The sequence below is a fragment of the Elephantulus edwardii genome, unplaced genomic scaffold (assembly GCF_000299155.1).
Source record: "Elephantulus edwardii isolate Elephantulus edwardi_28Jun2011 unplaced genomic scaffold, EleEdw1.0 scaffold00129, whole genome shotgun sequence".
NCBI classification, from domain to species: Eukaryota; Metazoa; Chordata; class Mammalia; order Macroscelidea; family Macroscelididae; genus Elephantulus; species Elephantulus edwardii.
This window is the reverse complement of record NW_006399879.1, coordinates 6,171,613-6,192,197: the sequence shown is the minus strand read 5'-3', so window position 1 is coordinate 6,192,197 and position 20,585 is coordinate 6,171,613. Positions and strand designations below refer to the sequence as shown.

The following is a 20,585-nucleotide window of genomic DNA, read 5'->3' as shown; positions in this document are numbered from 1 at the left end:
TGGAGAGGGACATCATGCTTGGGAGGGTGGAGGGACAGCGCAGGAGAGGAAGACCCTCTATGAGGTGGATTGATTCAGTGATTGGGGTCATCAGGATGGGTGTGTCAGAGGCAGTGCGATTGGCACAGGACAGAGCAGGGTTTAGGGCTGTTGTACACAGGGTCGCTATGAGTCGCAGAAAACTCAACGGCACTAACAACAACAACATTCTGCATCTGAGATCTGGATAATGAGTAAGGACGGCAGAAGAACCAATGCCGCTGAGTTGTGGTATTGGTGACGGGTACTGCAAATTCCATGCAGCTAAGAGAACAGATAGGTGTTGGGAGAAGTGCAGGCAGAGTTCTCCTTAGAGGCAAGGATGAGGAAGCTTCGTCTCGCCTCCTCTGGGCCTGCTGCTAGAAGAGGCTATTCCTTGGAGAGGGGCCTAGGAAAGGTGCAGGGATGACGAATGAGAGACCAGCCTCAGCCAGGGGGGGCTGACACAGTGACTGCGGAGGTGTGAGGACGGCACAGGAGCGGGTAAGAGCTGTAAGGCAGAGGGTCACTGGGAGTCGTACTTGACTACACAGCATGTAACAAGACAGGTGAGCCTGAAGCACGCCAACAAGTCTCCTAGCTTTTTACTCACTCTCTAGAGAAAGACATTCTTCCTGGGGACACTCAGCCCCCAGGACCACTGCTGACCCAGGAGGGGCTGGCCGCATTCGGTGCTTGGTGCACGTCAGCTGGGGCTCACCCCGTCACTCACCATTGCTAAGAGTGACCAGGACTTTTCAGCCTCACAGATCCTCCAAGCAGAGGGCATCCCAGGTCCAGTCTCAGTCCCAGCAGGACACTGAGCAGAGCCTCTTGGCCATCACAGGCTGCTCTGAGCCCAGGCAGGGCAGGCAGAGATGACCTCAAGGCCCACGTCCCTGACCTGAAGCTGTGGACTGGACACATGAAGTCCATTCTCAGCCCCAGCAGGACACCAGCACAGCAGCTCTCTGGGCACAGGCAGGGCGGGTGGGCATACCCTCCAGGTCCACCCACCTGACTTGAAGATGTGGACCAGACACATGAGCAGCGTGCCCAGCTCCTGGCAGTAGAAGGTGTGCTGCTGTTCGCTCACATCCACTCTCAGCTGCTTTGTCACGATGTCGTCTAAAAGAATGCCGACCAACTGGAGCAGAAACCTTCCAAGGAGAGGGAGGAGGAGTGAGGCGACGAGGGCGACCAGCGGGGTACTGATGCCCGTGAGAAGCACACATCAGAGACGAGAGGCAAACGGCTAACGGCAGGCCTCTGGGTTAAGGCCCTCTCGGCATCACTGGCCACAATTATAAAATACAATTACATCACCTTCAAAGGACTCTTACAACAAAGCATGTGTTGTTTTAAGTTGCGTCTTAAAAAATCTTTGTAGATGGAAAACACTACACTGGTGTGCCTGACAACACACAAGCCACCAGGCTGTCTACCAGGTGTCTCTGTGCAGGACATGAGGCCTCCACCAAGGGCCGGCTCCAGGGCCAGGGCAGGACACACAGGGAGGGCCGGCTCCAGGGCAGGGTGGCCGGAAGGAGCAGAAGGCCAGTGCAGGATGCACACCGAGGGCTGGCTCTAGGGTCAAGGGTAGCTGAAAGGGGCAGAGGGCCAGCACAGGATGCACACAGGGGGCTGGCTGTAGGGGCAGTGGCAGCCAGGACGAGCAGAGGGCTGGCTCCAGGGGTGGCCATGGCTTGAAGTAGCAGAGGGCCAGGGATGGCTGGCTCAGGGGTCAGAGGTGGCTTGAAGGAGCACAGGGCTGGCACAGGGCACAGCTTAGCGCTCTATCTCTGGGAGCATTCTTGGCCAGCGTGGACACCCATGTCTGAAAGGAGGTGCCCACAGTGCCTTGGAAGCTTCCAATCAGTGAGGGGACAGTCTGGGCACCCCAGGAGCACCCCATCAAGCAGGGCTGAAGCGTTTCTGTTCCCCAACACCCGGGGTGAATGAGCGTGAAGGCAGCTGGCGGTGAGCTCTTGTGGCTGTCCGCCCGTCGTGTGCCTGGGCCACACCGAGCGAGGCCACATTGGTGTGGACAGCCTTCCCTGACGGCAGACGTCTGCGAGAGTGATTTATGAAGCTCCAGCCCATGCCCGACACACTGCTCCCCAAACCCTGGGGTTCTGAGAAGGCCTGGCCTGCACGCTCACCTGGAAAAGGTTTCCTCTGGCAGACTTTTCCCGTGTCTCCCTTCGCTGTGTCCCTCCGGCGCTGGACTGCTGCTTCCTTCTCTGAGCCTATTAATTACGGGACAAGAGAGGAGATGTGCAGAGAAGGAGAGTTCCTGAATCCGCGAGAGAACGATGTCTTCAGTTGACTGGGAAATGAGAACCCTCAGAATGGCCAGGATGCCTGAGATCCACAGCTGGACAGTGCTCACGGACGCCTAAGGGAAAGAACAAGGCCACTGCCACTGAAGAAGAAAGGACAGCCCTTTCCCTGCCTGTCCACCGCTGGAGGAGAGGCCCCCGGCGAGCCGGCCAGCAGCCTACAGCCGTATCATCCAAGTCCAGTCAGGGGAGAAGAGAGTCAGCCTCACGCGACACCATGCTCTGCTGAGCCCGGCACCCGGGGCTGAGGCCGGCACCCGGGGCTGAGCCCGGCACCCACGGCACTGGGGCTGAGCCCGGCACCCGCACCACCTGGGGCTGAGCCGCGGTGCGAGGCTGGCACTCACCATGGTGCTGGGCGTGACGAACATGCTCCGCAGCAGCATATCCACCGGGCGCAGCGACGACGGGGCCAGGATCTCGAATAAGGTGTTGAGCACGCCCAAGGCTTCGTGAGAGTCAATGTGCATCTGCGGACAGGAGGAACCGCACAGACCCCTCCCCGTCAATGACAGGGACCACACCGTGCCGGGCGTGGCACCGTCCACATGCAGGCCACGGCCAAGCCACCATTTCTCAGGACGCACCATCGCTTATATCCACCCACAGTGAAGGTCTTTAAATTAGATAACTACGTAAGGAGAGAACTCTGGTGACCTAGTGGTAAAGAGTTGTACTGGCAACCCAAACGTATGTGGTTCAAATCCAGGAGCTGCTCTGCAGGAGAAAGATGGGCAGTCTCCTCCCATGCAATTCACTGCCCTCGAAAAACCCACTGGAAGGTTCTGACTCAATGGTACAAACAACGTAAGTAACAAACCTTTCTGTACAAGATTTAAACAACATACTGTAAAGCCTGAGAAATCCAAATCGTGCATGAGGCAAAAACCCTTCAGGGGAGGAAAAGTCAAATGCCTGCCACCAGCAAAGAGAGACAGAGAGGAAGGGGGCCTGGAGCTGTGAACTACAAGCACCCGGAACCTGGAGACGCCCACAGGCCCTTCCGCCCCAGCCTCACTGGTCTCACTGCTCGGAGAGGCATCACCAACACGCATGCACATCACGACGCCTGCGTCATTTTCGGGGCACAGGAATCTGGACAGTTTCATCTTACTTTGGCTTTCCCTCCAACCTGCCACGCCTCCCCTCTGCCTGGCGCACCGGCCAGTCACTAATGTTAAACGTTACAGCCTGTCAGTCTTCTCCACGATGCCACAACCACATGTCTACACACAGGCACTGGACCTTTCCAAAGCTCCTATTATAAATGCCCTGCCTTTCTCACTTAACAACATCGGGGAACCCCTGGACACGACGAGGCGGTGTGAAATCTGTTCCTGGTGGATGGGAGGCGTTCCACGTCTAGCCCACCTGCGTTCGGCCCCCCGGGTGTCTGAGGAGCGCTGAGGGCGCAGGGCTGGTGTAGTGTGAACCCCCACTGAGGGAGGACGCAGGCAACAGCTTCGGGAACCTGGTGGAGGGGGACCGGGGCGGGTCCAGCCCCACAGCAGCGCTGTCTTCCCCCAGTTCTCCGCAGAGGTCCCACGTCCCGGCGTGTGCACGGCAGAGCCTGGGTCTCCTCGCACGGGACCTGTCCCTTCGCTCCTGCTGTGACCACGGCACTGACCACAGCACTGACCCCCTTCCTCCCTCATGGCTCTCTCTGTCGCTGTGTGGAGGGGCGTCCTGGCAGGGCCACTGCACCCTCTACTGCACACGCGCACGTGTCTGGACAGTCCCTCACACTCTGTGTTCTAGAGATCTCGATGAACTCACTCACTCTGGAAGCCCTAAGTAAAGCAAAGCAGATTCTGAAGAGCAAGGAAAACGTCTGCTTGGATGGCCGGAGGCAGCAAAGTGAAACAGTCAGGATGGCCGGGTGGCGCCCTGCTCAGCAGCCGACGGGGCCTCCCGTGAAACGCACAGCAAGACCCGCCCGGGGAGGAAATGAAACGTCCATGGCCTCGGCTGGCTCTGCCACAGGCTCTGTGATGTGACGGCGCCGGGCGACGTCACCCGCCTCCGTCATGTACCTGCACCATGATTCCATATCAACAAGCTAAGCAAGGAGCCCTGGTGACACAGTGAACTAAGCACTCTGCCGGAAAATGTAAGGTTAGTGGTTCAAACCCACCAGCTGCTCCACAGGCAAGATTCGGCCGCGGCCACCTGGACAGCATGGCCTGAGGGGTGTCAGCGCGGCACCACTGAGGCTGGCACTGGTTTAAGGAGCTAATCAAGGGCCCAGGGGCAGGACAGGGAGCTGTGCTGCGATCCTGAAAGCACCAGGTGCTCTGAGAGAGGACGGGCAGACTCCTCCCGCAATTACTGCCTCAGAACACCCGCCACAGGCCCAGCTCAGGGTCCGCTCCGACTCGATGGAACACACAACACAGACTAAACACTGACGGACATCGAGGTCGGCAGTTCAAACGCAGTAGCCTCCACTCCTTAGAAGCAAGCTGGAGAGGTCTGCTGCTTAAAGTGGCAGTTCCCCTCATCCTGTGGGCCCACCGTCCATCAGCGTCCACGTAACAGCCAGAGATGTGGGTTCCCGACAGCTATGCCCCTCCTGTGGGCCCACCATGGCATCCCTTTGACAGCCGGGGATCTGGGTTCCTGACGGCTATGCCCCCTCCTGTGGGCCCGTCGTCCATCAGCGTCCACGTAACAGCCAGAGATGTGGGTTCCTGACGGCTATGCCCCCTCCTGTGGGCCCGTCGTCCATCAGCGTCCACTCAACAGCCGGGATCTGGGTTCCTGACGGCTATGCCCCCTCCTGTGGGCCCACCATGGCATCCCTTTGACAGCAGGGGATCTGGGTTCCTGGCAGCTATGCCCCCTCCTGTGGGCCTGCTGTCCATCAGCGTCAGCTATGCCCCCTCCTGTGGGCCCGCCGTCCATCAGCGTCCACTCAACAGCCGGGGATCTGGGTTCCTGACGGCTATGCCCCCTCCGATGGGCCCACAGGCGTGCACATGACAGCAGGGAATCTAAGTTTCTGAGCAGAGCTGTGCATACAGACCTGCTGCTTGGCCAGCATGGGGAGGATGACGTCGGCGACCTGCCGTGACAGCCGCTTCCACTTGTCCTCGTTTTCCTTGTGACATTGCTGTAGGACCAGGATGAACATCTCCAGCACCTGAAAGAGCCCGTCACACTAACTAGGGCTCCTTGGCCAGGTCCCCCCGGCTCTGTATGGAGTGCCACGCCCAGCCCTCACCCCGGGACAGGTGTCAAGTGAGGAGGCCTGGAGGACACAAAGAGGCCGGGGACACTCAGCCACCCTGGGAGTGTGGCTAGCACTGCCCCGTCTACAGTCTGAGGTCACACGCAAAGTCCTGCCCTCGGCAGACCTGCTGCTGCAGGCTAATGCCAACTCCACGACCTCCCTGCCCTCTCCACTCAGAGCACCAAGTCGTGCGAGGCCAAGCACAGTCCTTGATGACCAGACCTGGGCCCTGTTCTATCTGTGGCCGCCTCCTCATTTGCAGTGGCCAGCATGTCCACAGCACTGCCCGCCAGCCCCTGCCTCAGGTCCACAAGAACGCTCTCTAAGGCTGCTCTCCTGCAAGGCCCACGAGGAGAACACAGCCTGACACGGCATGTGGGCCCGAAAGCCTAACACGTTCACTGCCTGACCCTTGACAACATATCCTGCAGGCTCGTGCTCCGTGATCCAAGCTGCTGTCAAGAAAGAGAAGGGGTTCTGGTAGCACAGAGGGTAAGTGCTCAGCTAACAAGAAGGTTGGTGGTTTGACCCCACCAGACACTCCAAGAGGGAATGACAGGGCAGTCTGCCCCTGTACCTCCAGGCACGGGACGCCTCCAAGGGCAGGTCCACTCTGTCCGAGAGGGTCACTGTGAATGGGCACCCAAACCACAGCAACGGGCTTGCTTTATAAAGACAACTCGAATCTCTACAAACCCTCTTTCTGGACCACCAGCACAATAAGGAACAGCCAACACGAAATCCCTTCAAAGACAAAGGCCGTGGCCTACATCAAAATGCCGGCAAACAAATGCCCCATTAATGGGTAAGGAATTGCATGTCCAGTCCAGAGGCAGGCAGTTCAAATCCACCAGCTGCTCCAAGGGAGAAAAATGGACAATCTCCTCCATGCAATTTACAGCCCGTGAAAACTCAGGGGAGGGTCAGCAAAGAGTGGGGTTTTAGGGGGTTAACAACATTACAACATCATTTTTGATAGTTCTACTACTTGAGGCGTGGGGAGGGTGGGAATACAGTGAAAGAGAGGAAGACCGTCCACCAGGTGGACTGACAGTGACTGATGCCATGGGCTTGAGGGTGTCGGACATGGTGGGGGTGGCCCAGGGCTCAGATCAGCTGTTCACAGGATTGACCATGACTTGACGGCACCTAACAGTGCACAACAAACCACTTCAAGCAACTCTGACAAGAAACTGGTTTTGGTCCTCATTTCAGAATGCTCTTGACTGTGACATGAGTGTCACGCGGCCTCGCCAGAGGGCTGGGCTCCTTCAAAGGCAGGGACCTCCGGCGTCTCTGATTCTCTGGCCTCCCCAACAATTATCCAGCAAGCTGCTGCCCAGACCATGTCTGATGGGAGAGTCCTTGCCACGCACACCTGGTGTCCCTGCTCCCGGCCCCGAGCACACACACAGCACACCGTCACCTGGTGTCCCTGGTCCCAGTCTGAACACATACACACAGCACACCGTCACCTGGTGTCCTTGCTCCCAGCCCCGAGCACACACACAGCACACCGTCACCTCAGCACACCGTCACCTGGCGGCCCTGCTCCCGGCCCCGAGCACACACCCAGCACACCGTCACCTGGCGGCCCCGCTCCCGGCCCTGAGCACACACACAGCACACCGTCACCTCAGCACACTGTCACCTGGTGTCCCTGCTCCCGGCCCCGAGCACACACACAGCACACCGTCACCTGGTGTCCTTGCTCCCGGCCCCGAGCACACACACAGCACACCGTCACCTGGTGTCCCTGCTCCCGGCCCCGAGCACACACACAGCACACCGTCACCTGGCGGCCCCGCTCCCAGCCCCGAGCACACACACAGCACACCGTCACCTCAGCACACCGTCACCTAGCGGCCCCGCTCCCGGCCCCGAGCACACACCCAGCACACTGCCGGCTGCACGGCGTCTGCGAGGCACCGGGCCCTGCCCTGCGCACCTGGTGGTGCTGGATGAGCCGCAGCAGCATGGACACCACCACCTCCTTCTGGGTCTCCAGCTCCTTGCCCGCGTCCGCTTTGTTGGCTCCTCTCAGCACGAAGAGGTCATGCACGATGGGCTGCAGGGCCGGAATGGCTGTGGGCAACACGGGGTGTCAGGCCGGCTCCAGTGCGTCCCACGCCCTCTCAGGACACCGCTGCCCGAGACACGTGGCTGGTGATAAGGGACGTGTGACCACCAGTGACAGCGAAGGACTGAGATGCCCGCAGACGACCACAGCATCCTGGGAGGCTGCACCTTCCTCTGGACGCTTGTCTGTGGGTTCCCGGGAAGCTGTGTGACAGAATGACACCTGGGGCGCTGTGGTCTACATCATTTTTGAGAAATATTAACACCAACTCCAAAGTCTGTTAAGCAACCAAAACAGCCACAGGCCAGACCTTGAGCACAATCTCCTTACAGATGAGGCTGAACAGACCCAAAACCTTGTGCAAAATCCGTCACTGGAAGCCCGTTATTTTAAGCAGACTTAGTCCCTCACCAGATAACCCCCAGAAACAGCGGTCAAAAACACCCTGACACCAAGTCACCACCTCCGAGAGGTCTTCTGAGGGACAGAGCTGCAGCGCTCCAGAGTACAGGCAGCCCCTGCACTCGCAGGCAAGGCCGGCCGGGCGGCTGAGCGGGTCGGCGGCGTGTTTATTCATGTAACGCCTGTGTCAGAGCCAGAAGGGCCTGGAGGGACCGGGGGCCTGTTCGTTCAGCAGGGAAAGGGGACTGTGGGAAAGCGCTTGTCTCTCGTGACTGCTCACGTGACAGCAAGTCCACACTACATCAAGGGCAGCGAGGTTCGCCGCCAGCCTGCTGCACACACAGGCACGCCTGGCCCCTCCGCAGATGACCACCCCAGCAGAAGGCACTGGACGGGCTGCCCCTGCTGCTGGGGAAGCCACCCTGAGCCTGTTGCCTGCATTTCCGACTGGGTGACTGGAAGGATGGAGAGGCTGGTTCACTGGCTAGGGAGCAGCTGTACTGACAGACAGCCTGCTGCTCTCAGGACAGCTCAGTGCTCTGCACCACAGAGTCCACTCTGAATATCCTGCACAGAGCCATGCTCACTTCTGGGGGCTGCAGGGGTCAGAACACGTCACCACTGCAGGATCACTCGGATAAGACCCCACACTGAACCACACTCACTTCTGGGGGCTGCAGAGGGCTCAGTACACGTCACCACTCAAGTTCAAAACCTAGAGATTTCTAACAGAGGCAGCAGTGAGGAGCCAGCAGGAAAATGCTGGAAGGTCAGTGTTCAAAGTGCATATTATAGCTGAGGAGCTGCTGGCCATGTCCTGTGTCCAATACTTGATTTCCTGGTCACCACTGGGCATACAGGGCCATTGACATTTTCCACACCCGGGGTTTAGTGGGAAGGTACAATCCCACTTTGAAGGCATGCTACCGTCTGCCAGGGGCCTGTACTACTGTGTGCATCTGAAAAAATGGGTCTCATTGCACATCAGAGACCCCTCAGGACACAGTCTTGATTACCGTAACAAGGTGGGGGTTTTATGTGAAAAAAAATCTATTACATTCAAAATACCAACAATTAATGAAGACACATTCTTTCAACAGAAAGTTCAAAACGGAAAACCATTAGGCCTTGGAAGGGTTAAGGGCCTATGGCGTAGGCACGGACGTGAAATGTGTGACAGACAGCAGGTCCAGGTGTGGGTGAGCTCAGCGGCAAACAGCACGTCCGCCCCTGGGCTCGCGTCAGCTGGATCCGCACGGCTTGTGCACTCGATCCCGCGAAGCACGAGCCCTCACCTCCACAACTTGCTGCTCAGACCTAGTGCACCGGCCCCTTACACGGGTTCAAGGTCTGGGGAGCAGAGAACTGTGTGCCCTCGACTTCCCGTGAGCCTCGCTCCACCAGATGCACGTGCCCCACCCCCTGCACACCCGGACCCCACATGTCCCCAGCGCCCACGCCAGGCCACGGGTCAGGTTACCGTGGGTCACAGCCTTCCTCCCGCTGGCCATGATGCCGTCGCACAGCTGGATGATCTTGGGAATCCCAATGATCTGCTTGGAGTGATAGCGCTCATAAGACAGCAAGACCAAGAAGAAAAAGACGTTTGGGATAATTGCTTCCGACTCCCTGCGAATAAAACCAGCCAGTTAGATGACGCCTTTGGACATGAAGAGACATCGGCCATATAAGCGACACAACATGGTGCACTGGGCAAGTCTGCAGAGACCTCTCCAAGTTATTACGCAGCAATGATGTCAGTTTGAGGACTAAGGTGTGACTAACTTCAGCCCAGTGTTTTCCATGACTTGCTATGCATGCTTCTGAGAGCTGGACAGTGACTAAGGATGACAGAGGAACAACTGATGGCTTTGCACTATGGTGTTGGAGAAGAGTGCTGAGTATCTCAGAAGCTGCCAGAAAACAAACAGATATGCACCTTGGAGAAGGTGCAGCCAGAGTGCTCCTTGGAGGCAAAAGTAGTAAAGTTTCATCTCACTATTTTGGGACATCGCTTTAGAGAGACTATTCCCTGGAGACCGACACTATGCTTCCAAAGGTGGAGGGTCAGCGAGAGCGGGGAAGACCCTCTACCAGGTGGACTGACACACTGACTCAGCAGCAGACTCAAGTGTGTCAGACACGATGAGGACGGCTCAGGCGAGGCCAGGGTTCAGGTCTGTTGTTCATAGGGTTGCTCTCAGTTCCACCCAACTCGATGGCACCTAACGATAGCAACACAACAGTTCTGGAGGCCCAGTGACAAGAAGCTGCACTGCAGCCCCAAAGGCACGTGGTTCAAGTCCACCAGCTGCTCCATGGGAGGATGATGGGCAATGGCCTCCCGTGCAATGCACCACCTCTGACAGCCGACCGGAGGGTCAGCTGTGAGTCGGTTCCGACACAACAACAATGAGGTTGATAGTTCCAAGCTTACAGAGGGAGCTGAAGTCTAGCAAGCTTCTGGGCACCACCAATGGTACTGGCCTAGTGACTACCCTGAGGCCAGCGTGGCACCGAGGTGCGGGCGACGAGGGCTGTGGACAGCGTGCAGAAAAGCCACCAGCGCTGGCACCCAGCAGGTGCCCAGGCCCCTGGATCTCCGGGAGAGGAAACTGGACTCCAAGAGAAACAGTCTGAGACCTCAGAGCCACATGATACGGGATGAGGAACGAGCCCAGGTCTCCAGGCCCGCGGGATTCAGAAGCCCTTCTGGTCTGTGCATCCCTGACTTGGAAAAAAGGGGGGGCTCTTCCTTCCAAGAATCCTACTTACAGGCCCCTCTCTTGCACTGCAAGTATAGTCAACCCCTCACAAGGAAAAGCAGCCATTCAGTGCACAGTGCTTTTCCTTTCACTAAAGACGACTTTATCAGCAAGGCAGAGCTGAGGGGTCCTCAGAGGAGGCTGGGCAGTGGGTCCCCCGCCCGAGGGATGAGGTACCACAGAGCCGTCACCTGACCAGTGCCCACGCACCAGCGGCCAGGCGCAGCACTAGCGAGAGGCACAGGCAACAAAAGTACACAGCAGCCCAATCACGCTTCTACCGAAACTGTCTGGCACGACAGCCTCTCCAGCCTGGACAGTGAAGGCTGGACGTGACCATCTGAGCCAAGGGACAAACGCAGGAAGGAAGGGCAGGGAGCCGGGGACTGTGCGCTTACCTGAACTGGCCTACTTCGATGTATTCAAACTGCTTCAGCACAAACCCAATAAAGACCTGCAGGCGGGTAGAGGGGCAGGATTAGAACGTGACCATGGGACTGCTGGGAGGATGCCACGCTTCTCCCCACCCACCTGCGTGATGCTAACACACTGCCTGGCCGCAGGGGAGCCGGCTCACAGACAGAACCTAAGGGAAGGGGTTCAGACCAGGGCGCTTCAGAACATTTCCGGGAGCTCCTCGATGCGAGCTCACTGAGCACTGAGGCCAAAGCAAAGCCTGAATTCCAAGACTCCGCGGGAGCCCAGTGTGCGCGGGCTCACCGCACAGCGGCCCTGCAGGCAGCGTGGGGCCCCCACAGGTTTCTGGGATTGAATCTTTATGGACAGTCTCATCTTCCTCCTGATGGCTAGGTGTGGATGTGAACCGCTCACCTTTGCGCTCACAGCTCAATGCGTAACCCACTGCCCCACAAACTGCTCTGCAGAGGAAAGATGTGGCGGCTCTCCCCTGGAAAGGTCTGTGCCCCTCTAACTCTACGGAGAGGTCCAACTCCTTCCTGCAGGGTCACCGCGTCTGACCTGACCCCACAGGAGTGGGGCTGGTGCTGCCCCACAGTACTGACTCCCAAGAGCACAATAACATGGGCCCCAGCAGGAATGGAAAACAAACCCCACCGGAGAGGTATGTGGGAACTGACTTCGCTCTGGTGACAACAGTGACAGAGCTGGGGCTCAGAGCGAACCACAAGCTCGTGACCACAGATGAAGGAAAACGACTGCAGCTACCCTCCTCATCTTCACGTTCTGGGTGGAGATTTTAGAGAGACAGAAGAAAGCAATCAACTTCATTCCGGCTTTGAGAAGGCACTGAGTGGAACAACTAGGAGGAGCGTGGCCACACAGTCCTATCCATCTAACAAGTTGATGCTAATTGTTCACTGAAGGCGGCCACACTGGCTGCACCTTCTCCGAGGCAAGCCCGTGTGCGTGTGTGTGTGTGTGTGTGTGTGTGTGTGTGTGTGTGTCCTCTTCTCCAGCGGCACAACTCAAAGGCATCAATTCTTCTTCTGTCATCCCCCTCATTGTCCAGTTCTCAGCAGTACAGCAAGCGATCACAAAGATGACGGCCTGAATCAGGTGTATCTTGTCTCAAACTGACATCTCTGCTCCTCAGTTTTTGGAGAGGTCCCTGACAGCAGACGTGCCCAATGCAGTGCATCTCCTCATCTCCTGACTGCTGCTACCAAGGACTGTGGATCCAAGTAAGACGAACTCATTGGCAGTGTCAGTCTTGTCTCCATTTATCATGATGTTGCTTATTAATCTAGAGGTGAGGATTTCTGTCGTATTTACATTGAGAAGTAATCCACCCTCTTTGATCTTCTGCAGCAAGTGTTTCAAATCCTCTCCTCTTTCAGGAGGATACAGTTCCTGTTTAAAGTGTTGTTAGGAGCCATCTCGGCAATGTTCTGCACAACGTAAGGACACATGTTCAGCCCTGGGCTCAGGTAATACTGGTCTGCAGGACGTGGTGCTGGGACTGTCGTACCAGAGATGCTGGAAGCTCGGCCACCAGTGTATCACACACCAGCAGGGTCACACTGAAGGAGCACAGGCCTCAGCGGAGATTCCAGACTAGGACAAACTCAGAAGACAGACGCAGAGCTAGTGATCCACACCCCACATCACGGGCCAGCCGGCGTGGCTCTGCGAAACCAGTGTGGCTGAGGTCCAGCAGACCAAAACAAGGAAGGGAAGAGGCCTCCCTCCCAGGGCTCATCCACAGCAAGGCCTCTGTGGGAAAGCACCCGCGGGGCGGCTGGCAACAGAAGCCGAGCCCAAGAGCATGGCCTCTCCTGGAGCGGTGAAGCCGTGTCACTACAGACCCGCTACTGTGGCACTCCGGGAGATGAGGCAGTACCAGAAGTCCGCTGAAAACTTCCCTTCCAGCGTCTGGTGTGAGAAACTGCTCAGGACTCCAAAGCCGACCTGCACTCTCAGAGCAGCTACCGGGGCTCTGCAGGAGCCAGCGAGGCCCAGCTGCACGGCCTCCGTGAAGGTTCCCACCTGTGTGCTGGCCATGCCAAACTGTAGCGATTATGCCAACAGACGTCCAGCTAGCATGCCACACACGGAGATGGGCGCTTAAGGATCCACGATGATGGGAAACCTGGCATTCTTTAAAAAGAAACTCTTCTTCCTGTGATGGGAAACCTCGCATTCTGTAAAAGGAATCTCTTCTTCCTATTACTCGTGGCTCTTGAATGTTAGGTAACTTTGCCCACGGGGTCGGAAGGTCCCTAAGTCTGTGACTGGGAATGGAAAAGTGGGGACAGAATCAGGTACTGGCAGCTGCTCCCTTCCCATGTGCCGTTACCTTCTACCACAAACATGAGAATGTAAGACATTACTGCACGTCAGAACAAAGGTTTCCTGCCACAAGTGTCAGCCGTTCAACTTTCTAACAATTATAAACAAACCTGATACGTTTTTCTGGACAATGCCAGCATTTGGATATTTTTAAAACAAGTAAATTTCTCATTGATGGGGGAAAAAGCCCCACAAAACCTACTACTAAGCACTGGCCAGAGAAACCTTACACACAGAGTGGGCACTGTCTGTTATAAACAGCATTCTGGATTTGACACAAATGACTCTAAACAATCAAGCTTAATTCTATCACACAATTTAAATTCAAACTTGGATTAGAATGAGCGCAAATACACGAAGAGCCTTCAGATGTTTTGAAAGACTGCACCCACAGCCCTGGCAGACATGGTGGGCCTGGGGGTGCACACACCAGCTGGGACAGCACGCTGCATGCTGCTCCTCACACACACACGCAGTGCGCCACACACACACACAGTGCGTCACACGACACACGCAGTGCGCCACACGACACAACGCGTCACACGACACAATGCGTCACACGACACACAGTGCATCACATGACACACAGTGCATCACATGACATAATGCATCACACGACACACACAGTGCGTCACACACAGAGTACCACACGACATACACAGTGCATCACACGACATAATGCGTCACACGACACACGCAGTGCATCACACGACACACACAGTGTGTCACACACACTGCATCACACGACATAATGCGTCACACGACACAATGTGTCACACGACACACAGTGCATCACATGACATAATGCGTCACACGACACACGCAGTGCATCACACGACACACACAGTGTGTCACACACACTGCATCACACGACATAATGCGTCACACGACACACGTAGTGCATCACACGATGGGCGGCTTGTTACGCGAAGGCAGCGGCAGCCAGTGGGGAGCCTGGTCCCCATGTGCATCCTTTGGGGTGCGTATTGAAGACTGCAGGGGCCAGCACAGACTGCAAAGCACACAGACCTGGTCCGAGTCCAGCAGGCAGTAGTTGACCCGTAGCTGGACGAGCTGCGCCAGCAGGTCCAAGACCTGCCTCTGTAACTGCACGGACGTTGTGGTGGTGTACTGCTTCAGAGCCTTTATGACCAGAGGCTCGAACAAGCGGATGTGGTTGTGAATAGCATTCTGGGAAAACAGAAGGAGAGAGCTCACCAGGAATCCTGCAGACAGGGCGTCAGCCCTGGATCGAGCCGGGGCTGGCCCTCTGAGTTCCAGTTCTGGACTGAAGCGGTGCACACTCCGGCCCCACAAGGGACAGCTCACCGTTACCTTATCCGCACGGTTCTTTGTGACGCCCGTGAGGTTGGTCTTCAGCTGAGAGGACACTTTCTGGAGGACATCGAACCACCTGCCAGACAGAGAGACAGGTAGGAGTGAAGCCTTGACCATCTCCTGCACCGGCCCCAAGGCCGCGGTGGGGCGGGCTGTGCGTCGGCTGCTGAGCCCAGGCAGGCAGCTCGGGCGGAGAGGACCCTGTGGGGTCCCCAGGTGCTGGCACTGGCCCGGCAGCATCACACTTGGAGTGGCACGTGGCTCAGCTCCAGGTGACGCTAATGTCAGGTTCACAGGGTCCGAGAACTTCTGGGTGAGGAGGGGCTTCCCAGGTCCCTCTCCCTTCTCAAGGCGGGCTGAGCTCTATCTCACCCACAGGGCTGTGTGTCGGCTGCCTGAGCCCTGCAGGGGATTCTAGTGGGGATCAGTCACCTACATCATGAGTCTTCCTGTACATTACGCACCAACTGGCCCTCCTACGGGCGGGCAACCCTCAGGCACGCGAGTGCTTCTGAATGTGCCACGTGGGGCAGGGAGGTGCAGCTGACGGAGACCGTGTCCTACACATGGTGTCTGCACAAAGCCACAGCGCTACGGGTCCCCACCACAGCTATGGCCAGCACCTACTGCTGCAGGGCACACCAGCCCAGAAAGCAAGTCAGGTGAAAGGAGGCTTCTAGCCACAGAGCTCACAAAACACGCGGTCACCTGTCACAGACTCGGAGACCCCTCACGCTCAGTTACCACAGAGAACTCTTGAGGAGATTCTCACTCTTCCCACCCTGTGAACCTCCCAAGCACTAACACAGCGCTGAAGGCCCCTCAGCCTCCGTTAGCACAGAGAACTCTCAAGGAGCCTGTCCTCCTGTGAGGCTCCCGTGTCTGAGACAACCTGCCTCAGCTCTGGGGTGTGGTCACCTGGCCCCCGATTCCTGCACTCGGACAAGCCCACCCCCAGCGCTGGGGCCGTGCACCCTGGACAGGCGGCTGGGCCAGCGCCTCCTGTGCACCAACACACAGTGACCACAAGGAGACGCGGGAGCTCTCGCTAACGGACACGTGTCCCCACACCTCCAGCCAGGAGCTCTTGCTAAGGGACAAGTGTTCCCACACCTCCAGGCACCAGAGCTATGATGGACACGTGTGTCCACGCCTCCAGCTGGGGCGCTCTAACAGACACACCCACCCTCCTCACGCAGCACGGAGGCTGGAATTACCCCGACGTGTCACGATAGACACGTGTCCCCACACCTCCAGCTGTGGGAACTCTCTCTAACGGACACGTGTTTCCATGCCTCCAGCCGCGGAGGTCTAACGGACACACACCCACCCTCCTCACACAGCACGGAGGCTGGCATTACCCCGACGTGTCACAACAGACACGTGTCCCCACGCCTCGAGCTGCGGGAACTCTCTCCAGTGGACACGTGTGTCCACGCGTCCAGCCGGGGCGCTCTAACGGACACGCCCACCCTCCTCACGCACACGGAGGCTGGCATTACCCCGACGTGTCATGATAGACACGTGTCCCCACGCCTCGAGCTGCGGGAACTCTCTCTAGTGGACACGTGTGTCCACGCGTCCAGCCGCGGAGCTCTAACGGACACGCCCACCCTCCTCACGCACACGGAGGCTGGCATTACCCCGACGTGTCATGGTCCTGCTCCGCCTGCACCATGTTCCTCAGACTGGCGTCGGCCAACGCCTGGGTGAAGTGGGTGTAGGGCGCCATGAAGCAGTAGTGGTACAGGCCCGGCCGGATGCTCGAGGAGCCCAGGCGCTGGGCGCGGCCCTGAGACTTGCTGGGGTTGGAGGACAGGCCATCGAACTGCGACGCCAAGTTGGTTCCAAACAGAGTCTTCAGCAGCTGGAGGAAGAGAAGGCAGGACATGAAATGGCCCAAGAGTGCAGCACTGGGGGTCCCCACAGTGTTCAACCCCACTCCAGAGAAACTGGGGAACCCTACACAGCTCCTAAACCCATCCACAGATAATCTGGCGATTCCACACTCAGACCTGCCTGCAGATACTCATGAAGTCCTGCACAATCTCAGTCCACTAGAGGTGACTGGGTGTGCGAGCAGAAGTCGGACCTGAAGCACTCCTGTCACAGTTCAGGCCGCGTACACCTGCTATACACTGCGCTGCCCATCCCACAGACCCTGCTATACACTGCGCTGCCCATCCCACAGGCCTGAGCACTCCAGTGCTTGTGCCTCCCACAGGAACCAGCATCCCAGCGCCCAGAGCCCTGCGCCTCCCTCAGGAACCAGTATCGCAGCGCCCAGAGCTGCCCTGCACTTTCAGGGACCTGAGCATTCAAACAGAAGCCAACAGGGACGACAGGTAATGGTCAGCCTGAGAGTCCAGGCCTCTGACTTGACACTCCACCTTCCAGCTGCTCCTCCCCCAGGGGCGTGAGGCAAGTCACAGGACGGGAGAAGCAGCCACTTTCCTAAGTGCCACCTGGGTCCCCAAAGCGGAGTGAGCGAAGGAGTGACAGCTGGGCTGGCCGGCCTAGCTGCCCCCTCCTGCTGACCGCATCTTCCCCGCATGCAGGCCTCACCTGCTGAACGCATACTGTGGCCATCATGGGCTCGCGGCTGAAGCAGGACTTGAGGTACCCGAGGATCTCTTCAACGCACTGTGGAGACAAGGAGCGGCGAGACCTTAGCGCTCCGAGGGGTCCTGAGAAAAGGTCCTGGGCAGATGGGAGCAAAGGAGCAACCAAATACCAAAAAGCAGCAGTAAACAAAGACCAGATCAGTGGTCCAAGAGACTATGGCCGTCTGTCAGTCCGTCAGCTCACTCCTGAACCGGACAGGGCGCCGTCGGGAGGACCGACTCCAGCCAGACAACACCTGACCTCCCGGGGGAACAGTCCACCAGGCAGGTCCTCGGCACTCAGCCTCCACCAGAGACCAGAGGGGTAAAGCTCGTGAGGCCGCAGGCCGAGGATGCTGGGGTCAACCTCGCGTGAGGGGGAGCGCTGGCACACGTGGGCTTCCTCAGCCTCCTACACAGGGGTCCGGTGGCTGCTGCCCACACCAGCCTACTCTGAACCGTTTCATTAAACTGTAACAACAGAGAAAATGAGCAGACAAGGCCCACGCGTCGACAGTGTTCTAAACACGAAGCATCGGCCACAGGGAGCTCCAGGGCTTAGTGGGAAGGAGTTGTGCTGCCAGTCCAGAGGCGCACGGTTCAAACCCAACAACTGCTCCGTGGGACAAGGTGGGAGCCTCCCATCAGAGGCGATTTCCTGCCTCTGAGAATCTGCTGGAGGGTCAGCACACACAACACTAAGCGTCGGCCGTGCAGGGCAGGGGCCAACGGGCAGAGCCGACAACCGTTCCACGGCAGGCTCCCAGGTCATGGGCCGAGGAGGATGACGAACAGGCCAAGGAAGAGCAGAGCCGAGGGAACCCCGAGCTGAGGAGAAGGAACGGAAGTCCAGGGAGAGCAAGCAAGCAGGGTCCCCAGGCCCGAGTCCCCGGGCCGAGAAGCAGCACGAGAACTCTGGAGCTCTGCAGAGCATCTCCCTGGAGGGCTGGGCAGCCACAGGGACACGGGTGAGGAAGCTGCCCAGGCCAGACAGACGCATCTGGAAGGCTTAGCAGAGCAACGTCCACTGCTCACATGGGCTGTTTCCATCCAGCAGACGCGACAAAGCTGCCGTTCACGCATCACTGAGCAGACTGCCCCGCGCAGCACCCCAACCCCCACACGGCTCCGTAAGGGGATGTCTCGGGCAACACTAACATGACATCCTCCTCGCTTGGGGAGCAGCAGAGCCCCGCCGCCCTGCCACTCACGCGGGGGGACCACAGAAGTGCAGCTAAGGGCCGTAAACACAGAACAAAGCGCAAACCGGAAAACGGCCGGGTTTACTGCTCTGACAGGTAGAACCCTCAAGACTACACCTTTTCAAATCTGGAACAAGAGTCACCCCTTTCCATCGCTATTCCGGAAAGTGACTCAGTCTCCACCAAGGAACAGAGTGCTGGAAGGTGCACAGAAACCCTCGGGACACACTCGCTTATGAGAACTGCCAAGCTCAGGGAGAGGGCTGGACAGGATTCACGGACACGAGGACGCCGGGAGGACGCGGGGAGGCTGCAGGGACTGGGATCCTAATGACTGCAATAACGTGGGTGGAGAGCTGGATGCAAAACCAACTTGCTTTGTCAATTTTCACAATTTAAAAAAAAATGATGAAAATCCAAAGTCTCTGTAAACATTCATTAAAACTAAAAAAAAAAATAAATAAAGAAATTGAAAACATTTTTCCCACCATTTTTACAAGAGATACACACACACACACACACATATATATATATAATCATTGTCAAGGACACTGTGGAAATTATTACATGAAAACTTAATCTGCTGTGAAACGTCCACCTCAAATTCAATAAAAGAGAAAAGAGGAAAGAAAACGCCTGCTACCGTCCAAGGCCAGACTCAGGACGTGTGGCACCAAGTGGACGCTCGTCAGGCACAGAGGCAGCGACGGGTCCGTCGGGGGATGACCCACAACCAGCAGGCCCTCAGAACCCCAGAGACAACGTGTGACTGCAGGCCACGGGCCCAAATGCAGAGACAGTAAACAGAAAGACCCACGTCCAGCTTCTACATACTATAGTGACAATGTCAACGACAGAAAGCCCGCTGGGTGGACAGAAGGACAAGGCAAACGCTGCAAAAGAGAAGACTGGTCAATGAAGCCCGAGAAACAGGGAAATGAAAAAAGGAAAGAAAAGTGCCTCACTGAGCTGGGGGACGACCCCTGCGGCCCCGTGAAGAGGGACGTTCACTCACGTCACCTCCTGACTGAGCTGGGGGACAACCGCATGCAGCCGTGAGGAGGGACGTTCTCACTGAGCACAGAGCCCCTGTTGTGTTCTCTCACGTCACCTCCTCAGTGAGGCCCTGCAGGTCTCCTCCACGGGCTGCAGCCCAAGTGTGCGGAGGAATCTCATACGAACCTTCCCGATGTCCTGCAGAGTGGCCAGTTCTAGAATCTGGGAGAGGACGTCCAAGGCCGAACGCAGAAAGCTCCCAAACTTCTCAGTGCTGCTCTGGAGATCCAAGGTGACCTAGAAGGTGAAAGGAGAGAAGACGCGGTGACAGCAACCAGGCACAACACGGGACACGGAGACCATGCTCCGTCCTCAGCCCCGAGGGACGGGAGGTCAGCCTGAGTGACAGGAGGGCACTCCCAAGTCCAAGTGATGTGAGGTCGCCCCTGAGTGATGCAAGTTCACCTCTGAGAGATGGGAGCTCACCCCAAAGTGACACAGGTCACCACCGAGTGACGACAGGTCACCTCAGAGGGACAGGAGGTCACCTCTGGGTGATGGGAGGGCAGTGTGTTCTCAGCCCGGGAACACACCCTACAAAGACGGTAACTCCTACAGACGACGCTCGACTGTGTCCCCTCTGACAGGCAGATGTCCACGGTGACGAGCACACCCAGGGAGTGGGGAACTGGACATGCCAGGCAGAGGGTGGTGACACGAACTGACCGAACTGAACCCCACTGCAGGACAGAGGGTGCATCTGTGCCCGCGCCCACATTCTGCACATGTAGGGGTATGCACCTGCTGCAGACAGTCCAGAGCAGGCCAGCACCGTGGG

At 57.6% G+C, this 20,585-nt stretch overlaps 1 protein-coding gene across 1 annotated transcript in view; it reads right to left on the bottom strand.

Moving 5' to 3' along the window:
* HTT (huntingtin) overlaps nucleotides 1-20,585 on the bottom strand; it is a 154,206-nt gene that overhangs the window by 60,597 nt on the left and 73,024 nt on the right. The window contains exons 33-44 of the mRNA XM_006893659.1: nucleotides 19,934-20,044; nucleotides 17,512-17,589; nucleotides 16,590-16,813; nucleotides 14,944-15,022; nucleotides 14,638-14,799; nucleotides 11,238-11,293; nucleotides 9,555-9,703; nucleotides 7,541-7,677; nucleotides 5,386-5,502; nucleotides 2,708-2,830; nucleotides 2,181-2,416; nucleotides 1,036-1,178 (exon numbers count right to left, since the gene is read on the bottom strand). Of these exons, the coding sequence (XP_006893721.1) occupies nucleotides 1,036-1,178; nucleotides 2,181-2,416; nucleotides 2,708-2,830; nucleotides 5,386-5,502; nucleotides 7,541-7,677; nucleotides 9,555-9,703; nucleotides 11,238-11,293; nucleotides 14,638-14,799; nucleotides 14,944-15,022; nucleotides 16,590-16,813; nucleotides 17,512-17,589; nucleotides 19,934-20,044 (1,615 nt within the window). The remainder of the gene's footprint in view (nucleotides 1-1,035; nucleotides 1,179-2,180; nucleotides 2,417-2,707; nucleotides 2,831-5,385; nucleotides 5,503-7,540; nucleotides 7,678-9,554; nucleotides 9,704-11,237; nucleotides 11,294-14,637; nucleotides 14,800-14,943; nucleotides 15,023-16,589; nucleotides 16,814-17,511; nucleotides 17,590-19,933; nucleotides 20,045-20,585) is intronic.